Here is a 9,063-nt window from a genome sequence, read left to right on the forward strand (position 1 = left end):
TTAGTCTTCTTCTCTTCGAACATTTAAATTTCGCTGTAAAGTATGCTCACTGCATATACTAAATTTTGGCCCTAAACATACAAGACATCTTTTTGACATTGTTTGTCGTTTTCTCTACGCACTATCATAATTTATTTCCAAAATTCTTTGCAATTTGAGCAATGATCCACGTTTATCATGAGCTAAAAATAAAAACCATACCTCCTAATTTGTGTATACACTGCACCTTTTCGTGTATCCGTGTTTAATAATACATTATACAAGGATCTTAATTCAACTAAAGAGAAAAAAAAAGTATTAAATTAAGCGTTGTTTTATCGGTTCACAAAACAACGCAAGAAAAATTAAGATTAAATCTGAGAACACTTTCACTGTAAAGGTTTCTGAGAAAGCGAGAGAATGTTTAATATACCCTCGTAATTTTTTGTTCAAATGTTTCTTGAGTTAATTTTAACTTTTCTTGCGTTTTTTGTTTTGTTTTTTAGGTAGGCTACTGTCCCCATTTTCTCTTCGTCATGGCGTCTAAGTTCCCAACAAAGAAGGGTGGAGAGGTAGAGCTTCGTACAAGGAAAGGTCATGACATGACCTGGTCATGTGACAAGCATGGTGAGCCAATCAAATTTTACTGTAAGAAACACAAAATTCCCATATGTCATCCATGCGCCACCAAAAATCACAGCCAGAAACCATGTGAGCTAGACGACATCGAGGATGTTATCTTCGAAAGGAGAAGACAGCTAGATGAAAAACGGCCAAAAATACAGGAACTTCAGAAACAAATGGAAGCCCTCAAAGCGAAAATAAAGACTACATCAACGTCTGGAAGTACTCATCTTCGGAAAATTGACAACAACATTCAAGCTTCATATTACGACAAGATCGAATCTGTTGGAGAAAAGGAGAACAGGATGATTAGGGTTATTAACGAGGAGGCAGATGAGGAAATAAGACTAGTAAATGAGAAGAGAGAAAAACGGATCAAAGACTGCAACACTGAGAGAGAAAAGGAGCGACAAATCATCAGAGACCAAAAAGCAAAACTTTTATCAGATGCAAAGAAAATCATCGAAGTTGTTTCTAAGAAGATCAAAGATCTTGCTAATAAGAATCAGCATGTAATAAACACTGTAGAGAACATTGAATCAACCATCAAACGTATAAACCAACATGATGAAACATTGGTGAATGAAGCTCCTCAAGTACTTGCATCTATTGATGAAAATTTAAGTTTTAATGTTCATCAAGATGTTAGCGATTGTCTTGACCGAATACAGAATGAAGTTGAGAGAGTGAAATTTGTAGAGGGGGAAGTAGGTGGAGAATACTATGGTAAAATTGATGGGTATATCGGTAAATGGGAAATTGTCAAGTCAATTCACATTCCATCGGTTGTTAATTACCTGTGGGTGCGTGGTTTAGTCAGTGATGATGAGATATGTGTGCGAGACACAGATAACAATGACATGTATATTACAAACATCAACACTCAACACACAGAGAAAGTCATTGATGGAGGTGTGTTGATTACATCATATGCGCCCATAGACAGTAACGTAATAGCATGTGGTAAGAGGAGAGGATATTGCACGGGTGACAGGTTGAATGGATGCATCACTCTCTATGACAGACAATGGAAGGTGATTAGAGACATCAGCATACCAAGGAATGGATACGGTAGTCGTGTGTATGTTGATGTTGACAAGGATGGGATGATCATCGCTGCTCAGTACAATCAGTCTAATATCTACGTCATCAATCCTGCTGATGATAAGATAGTAAACACTATTACGATGCAGGGTAAGACGGTGATGGGTGACATACAAGCCTTGTCATCAGGTGATATCGTTGTGGAGACAGGTTATAATGAATACACTGTCATCTCACGATCAGGAGAAGAGAAGGCTGTCATACACTGTGATGAGTGGCTATCGTCACGGTGTCGCGTTGACAAACTGACAGACACACTCTACATCGCGTACAGGGATAGAGCGCGTAAGACATACGCAGTTGATCAGGTGTCACGTGATGGTATCATCCAGGCAAGGAGGATCGTGGAATACGTGAAATTAGGTCGCCTTCACTATTTCAGCCCTTGTCTTGTTACTCCTTCTGGTAACCTCGTAGGGTGTGATGGAGACAAACTTCTTCTCTACAAGAAGACATTAATCTTGTAAATAATCTAGACTATCAAAGGAATCATATCGGATTTGTAAGAGAAATATAGACCAGAGATTTGTTTTCACTTTTACTTCCATTTCAATTTACGTCCTTCTATCTCTATATGTACGTGACTACATTCATATACACATGGCCATGGTGTGTATAATGTCGTATCAATCCATATCAAATAGAAAACTGTCGCTAATGTCCACTCCGTCTAGATTTAGGTCTGTAATGAATGCACTCAGATCCAAATGAATAGTTTACTCGAAACCTGAACAAAATAAATGCAAAATGTGTTAACGAATTGCCTACTTGAACCAGATGGTTATTGTAGAAAGTCTTTTAGAATGGCTGAATTCAGTATTGAACGTGTTAATAACTTATTTCTGTGAAGTGAACCCGATCATTTACCAAACGACATTTCGTTCAATTTCATTCGATGTTATTCTCCTAATAGTGATCGGGTTATTCCTCGATTAAAATTGCTCTCAGCTTTTAAGGTATTTGATTCGAATCAATTCATCAGGACCCCATTTCATAAAAATGTTGACTATGATAGCAACTCATGCTAAAATGTCAATTACCATGACAACAATAACGATTCTGGTTCCTGATTGGCTGATCCAATGAAATTTGATATTCAAACTGGAGTTGTTATCATAGCCAGGTTTTATGAAATGGTACCCTGGTTGATTTCATTGTTTTTTTAGTCTGTGGTAAAAAAAATAAAAAAAAGAACGGGAAGGGGTCAAAACTGTATAAAATTTAAGTTTCGTAATGTACACAATCCCCCCTCATGAAGTTAGATTAAAATAAGATAAAATCTCGTAAATAATGGTGTTTAATAGGGTTCTTGTTTAGTCTACATTCATATGTCAATATAAAGGGAAAGGGATAATGTTTCCCGTATAATTCTTTTTTTCGCCAATTAAATATTCTCTAGTCATGTATAACAAAATAGGTGAGATTTTTCTCAAAAATATTTAGCACACGGTATATTCATCATATTCCTGAAAGTATTGCATCATATTGCTTATTTCAATCAGTGCATTTTTCTTCGCTTGTACAACTTTTACTTTATCCTCATATCGCTTAATATTTTCAACATAGATTACTGATTAATTGTTTCCCTACACGAATAATATCATCTTACACATTGGCTACCTGACTATCAAATCTTAAGTAACAATAATATGGAAGTGAAACATTTAAAAAAAAAAGTTATTTGTGTCGACGTTCTGTAATGATGTATTCGCACCTACTACGTTCAGTTATGTTTATCAACATGAAATTATGTCAAATTAATTTCATTATAAAGATCATATGTCAATAAAAAAACACATGGTAGGCTAGCGTACCATGCTGTAAATAAATAAAACAGGAATCTATTTTTGTTTAACAGACAGAATTAGATAATTTGTCAAATATCTGCCCATAATGTAGCTTTTGTTCGTGGTTTCATGTTAATATAATATTTAACTCGATTCAATCCATTTGTTTATTTCGTTTCTATTTTAAATTGTGTTTAGTGTGTAAACTGGAAGTCTATTCCAGAGGCATTAGCTAAAGTGAATATTCTTAAGATGAAAATGGTTGTATTCTTCTGATCATAATTGATTCACATTGGTGTTATTCTTATACATCCACCCCCCCCCCATCTCTCTTTTAGCCCCTAAATTACCCCCTTGTACTGTGTAATACGACACGGATATCCATGTTGCTGCAATAAGTTGTATATAAATCATTATTGTCTAGGGTGTGTTGTTTTAAGGTAGGAGTATATCATTTTTCAAAAGAAAAAAATCCAACCGAATTTATTCTTACAATAATCACCTTTGTACAGGTTAAGTTTAGCTAGGGTTTATGCTTTATTTCAACTATAAATTCAATTGCCCGTTATTGTCTATATAAAGTATAGGTTATTGAAAGTTCGTTCCTAAAAATGGAACGGGATATAGTGCTATATGTCTACATTTTCATCCGGTGATATGTCAGATCTAACGATTTTTCTTGTTTTTGATTGGCTGAGAAGCGCTGTTACTATGGGTAATGTCAAATGAAACGCTTGACAATCCAAACTTTTTTTTTTATTTGCTCAATATTTGTTGTTTGATCTTATACAGCTAATTACAATTTTCTTCATAAAACTAAGAAAACTAATGTACATAATGAACATTTATATTATGATATAACATGTATAATGTGATGATTTTAGTATCTATTATTTCAAGTGTATATTGCAAGACGAGTAGAAACTATACTTTTTGTTTTTAAAATAATATATTATCATTATACTTTGTTGTGAATTACTAACACTATTGAATAGAAAAAAAAAACAACGTTTGTTGATGTATAGACTTAAATCGAGACGAAATTATTCTTACCTACTTGAGAGCTGAAAATAGTCAAGTGAAAATAGTTCGGAAATATCTTTCTTTACTGTGAGTTAATGTATTTAGTAAATTTCGAAAAAAAAATTGCCAATGCAATATATAGTGCGTCCCACAAAAAACGAAACCGAGATTTATCGATGATTTATCATAACTTAATCACAAATAAAATAGACAAATGACCTAACATTGTAAAGCTTGGAATTTCCTCTTTCATCTGCAATTACTTAAATAATTTTTTATCCACGCATGAGTGAGTAAAAACAAATTTGAAGAGGGGATACCAAAAAGTCATTTGGCGGGCTGTATCTGGGTTAAAAAAAACACGCATTTTGAAAAATTTCAATATCTGCTCTTTAAAGGAGAATGAAACCCTTGAAACCAGCTGAATCCATATCAAAGATAAAAATCAAAGAAACATATTGTTGAAAGTTTGAGGAAGATTGAATGAATAATAAGAAAGTTTGAGGAAGATTGAATGAATAATAAGAAAGTTATGAGCATTCGAATATTGAGATCACTAGTGCCATGTAGATCCTCCCAACGGCAATGTGACCAAGATATGTGATATCACACACGTACAACTCCCTCATTACTTTAGTACTTATTTCACTTATATTCTCACTTTTATAGAGTCTCTATCACAAGTTGAGGTGTTCTCTTTATGAGATGACAAGTACAGAGGTTTCACATTATATAATTGATGAATCGTTTGTCATATGATTAGAATGAGCAAAAAGAGATGTTTTGGGGTATATTTTCGGTGTCCAAATGGGAGAGTTGTACGTGTGTGACATCACAGATCTTGGTCGCATTGCCAATAGGAGGATCTCCATAGCATTAGTGATCTCGACATTCAAATGCTCATAACTCTTTTATTGCTAGTCCTATTTTACTCAAAGTTTTGTTGATCTTATTCTTTGATTTTTCTGCTTTCACAAAAGCTAACTTGCTCCAAGAGTTTCATTCTCCTTTAAATTGATACCTCAATTACAGAAAATGGTCAAGAAATAACACAGTTCTGGTTATTTGAAATAAGGTTTGAATTTCAATAATTTCATAAAATAAAGAGGTTTTACAGGCTAGCCGCAGCGTTCAAACTCACTCGACACTCCGTTTTGTTGACTATCAGCCATGCATTAAGTCTTTTGTTAACTGTGCGATAGCTTCTGTGGGAAACCGGTGAAAACACGTTTATTTAATGAAATTATGGAAATACAAGCATTGTTTCGAGGGAACAGAACCTTTTTACTTCTTGACAATTTTTTAAGATTAAGGTATCAAATAAAAGAGCAGATATTGAACTTTTTAGGCATGTGATTTTCTTTTTGAAATTCAGATACCCCCGCCAAATGAGTTTTTGGTATCCTTTCTTCAAATTGTTTTTGCTCACTCATGCGTGAATGAGGAATGATCTAAGTAATATCAGATGAAAAAGGATATCCTAAGCTTTACATTGATAGGTCATTTGTCTATTGTATTTATGATTAAGTTATGATAAATCATCGATAAATGTCGGTTTCGTTTTTTGTGGGACGCACTGTATAGTGATATACAAATTACTGATCTAATTATCAACCGATCGGAAGAAATATCTAAGATTTTAAATTGATCAAAAATACATGGTGTATTTTGAAGTTATTATCATAGTTATGAAGATGGTGTTTTTAATACACAAATAATCACGTACTATTATAATCAAGAAATTTTGTCAGCATAAATGAAAATAAATGTCAAACAAAATACCGACTTTACATGCTCAATTTATGATGTTTAATATATACAGCTGATTATAATTCGCTTCATAAAATTTGGGAAACTATTGTACATAACATGCATAATGAACATTATTATGATATAATGTATATCATGATATCTATTATTTTCAAGTGTATATTGAAGGATGAGTAGAAAGTATACGTTTGCTTTTGATATAATATATTTTCATTATACTTTGTTGTGAATTACTAACATTGTTGAATAGGAAAAAAAGCCAATGCTTGTTGTTGTATAGACTTAAATCAAGACGAAATTAATCTTAAATACTTGAGAGCTGAAAATAGTCATGTGAAAATAGTTAGGAAATATCTTTCTTTACTGTGGGTTAATGTATTTAGTTCATTTCGAGAAAGTTTTGCCAATACAATATATACATGATATAGTTGTACATAAATTACTGATCAAAAGACCAATTATCAACCGATCTAACTATATCTTCACTATGGGTTATCTACTACATTTCGAGAAAAGCTTACCAATGCACAATCAGTTGTATACACATTATTCATCTAAAAACCAAGTATCAACCGATTTGAATAAATGCTTAATATTTTTAAACTGATCGAAATCTTTGCAGTTTTTTTTTTGAGGTCATTATCATGGTGATGGGGAGGGTGATTTTAATGCACAAACAATCATGTAATGTTATAATCAAATAATTTTGTCAGCATAAACGAAATTAAATGTAAAAAACCCCGACTCTATATGCAGTTCATATTTGTGATTTACAAATGATTTCATTGGATATGTAGGACTAATGGTAACAGAAGAAGGGGGGGGGGGGGATGAGAAGATAAAGGTAAAAGAGAGGGGGTGGCCAAATGGAGGGAAGTGAGAGATTTAAAACATGGAGAGACGAGGAAAGTAAAGATGGAAAAAAAGATGTATAAGTAAATAAAAGGATAAAGAGACGCGGAAAGGAAAGGGATAGAAAAGATGAGAGAGAGAGAGAGAGAGGGGGGGGAGATAGAAGAAGGGGAGAGAAAAGAATGGAGAGACAGTGAGAATAAAGACTGAGAAAGAGCGAGAGAGAGAGAGAAGTGGAGGAGTGAGAATGAGAAATGGAGAGACAAGGTGAATACAGATGGAATAAGAGGGGGAGAGAGAAAGAGAAAAGAAGAAGAACTACCGAGAGACAAGGAATGATAGAGAGAGATGGGGGGAAGGGGACGGGGTGAATTTGTAATTAAGTTTGTATTTGTATTTTCTTTTCTTAGGAAACAAAGAAACCTTACATTAGAAAGTGAAATACATCACAAACCATGTCAATCATAAAAAAAAATCATAACACAATTGAAGAAAGGATGAATTTGAACTCCGTATAGATAGATCTGGCTTGGTCGAAATTAAGTAAAAGAAAACATAACTGAGGGGCTTGCCAAGAACGAATGAATTTAAGAGATAACAAAACATCATAGAAAAGAGTGACAGAGAGAAAGAGGGGGGGGGGAACAATCCGAACGCTACTTTTTTGTTTCACTGGGAAATTTTGTACGATTAAATAATATTAAATTATATTAAAGGGATGGTCCAGGCTGAAAATGTTCATAATAACTAAATAGAATAAAATCCACAAAGCCAAATGCTGAAAATTTCATTAAAATCGGATAACAAATAAGGAAGTTATTGAATTTTAATTTGTCTAATTTTAAATATTTTGTGAAAACAGTTATTTGCATATGGTCATGATTATTCATTAGGTGGGCTGATGATGTCACATCCCCACTTTTCTTGTTCTTATCTTATTACATGAAATCATACACGTTTCATTTCTTCATACATGTGCAAATGATGTGTCTCTATTACGATAAAATAGGTTGCAGCAATAAATAACTAATGCACTTGATCAGTTGCCATCCAATTGTTTTAGCTCTTGGTAGAAAAAGTTTAATAAATCTAATTTCATATAATACAATACAAAAGAACTGGCGGGGATATGACTTCATCAGCCTATCTCATGAATATTCATAAAGACATGCCTAGAACAGTAGAACTCAGTGTTTCACCGGAATGATAATGCAAATCTTTAAAATTCAAATAACTTCGTTATTTTCTACCCGATTTTGATCACATTTTTAGCATATTGCTTTTTGATTTTTTTCTTTTTATTGAGATTTAAATATCTCCAGCCTGGACCATCCCTTTAAATGTGACCATTGTGCTACTTCTAAAAATTCAAAGAACTACGCCACTGTCATATTAAAATTATGTTCAACGCTTCACCAAAATAATATATCAAAATATAATAACACAACACAAGAAATACATTTAATTATAAAATTAAAAAGAAGATTATGGCAATGGCAATTAATGAAAGTGAAATGTATATCTAACACAAAATAATGTATACACTGACAGAGCAACGCACGTTGCTTATTGAATCACCCATTGAAAGTGAATTTCTTCTTTAGAAACCACCCAGTAATGGCTTCCATAAAGTGACAGTGATCTGAAGTCGGGTATCATCTATCGGGAATCCACCTTCATGTCTATCCATTCTACGTCAAAAGATGGCGCTCTTTCATGTCTACATTACACACACATTGAATCACTTGATGAAGATGTGATTTCTGACATTAATAAAATCAGTTGAAATCAGAAGTCCTAGCAGTCTACATTGAAGCAGAAATGAAACGATTGATTTCCGTAATGTCAATACGCTAAAGACGCACTCCCTCACTCCTCACTTTTTTCCTTGCACAGAGCAAATATGCAACTAAATAGCTCATGA

The 9,063-nt window shown here is 33.4% G+C and overlaps 1 protein-coding gene across 1 annotated transcript; it reads left to right on the forward strand.

Moving 5' to 3' along the window:
• Window positions 1-485: 485 nt before the first annotated feature.
• Window positions 486-6,015, forward strand: LOC135154584 (uncharacterized). Its single transcript, XM_064101316.1, has one exon. It carries the CDS (start codon window positions 516-518, stop codon window positions 2,172-2,174), a length of 1,659 nt encoding a protein of 552 aa, XP_063957386.1. The 5' UTR covers window positions 486-515; the 3' UTR covers window positions 2,175-6,015.
• Window positions 6,016-9,063: the final 3,048 nt, after the last annotated feature.

This window comes from Lytechinus pictus, chromosome 6 (genome assembly GCF_037042905.1).
Source record: "Lytechinus pictus isolate F3 Inbred chromosome 6, Lp3.0, whole genome shotgun sequence".
NCBI classification, from domain to species: Eukaryota; Metazoa; Echinodermata; class Echinoidea; order Temnopleuroida; family Toxopneustidae; genus Lytechinus; species Lytechinus pictus.

What these genes read in the sequence shown, in the direction of transcription:
- LOC135154584 (XM_064101316.1), top strand. Translation starts at nt 516, where the DNA reads ATGGCGTCTAAGTTCCCAACAAAGAAGGGTGGAGAGGTAGAGCTTCGT.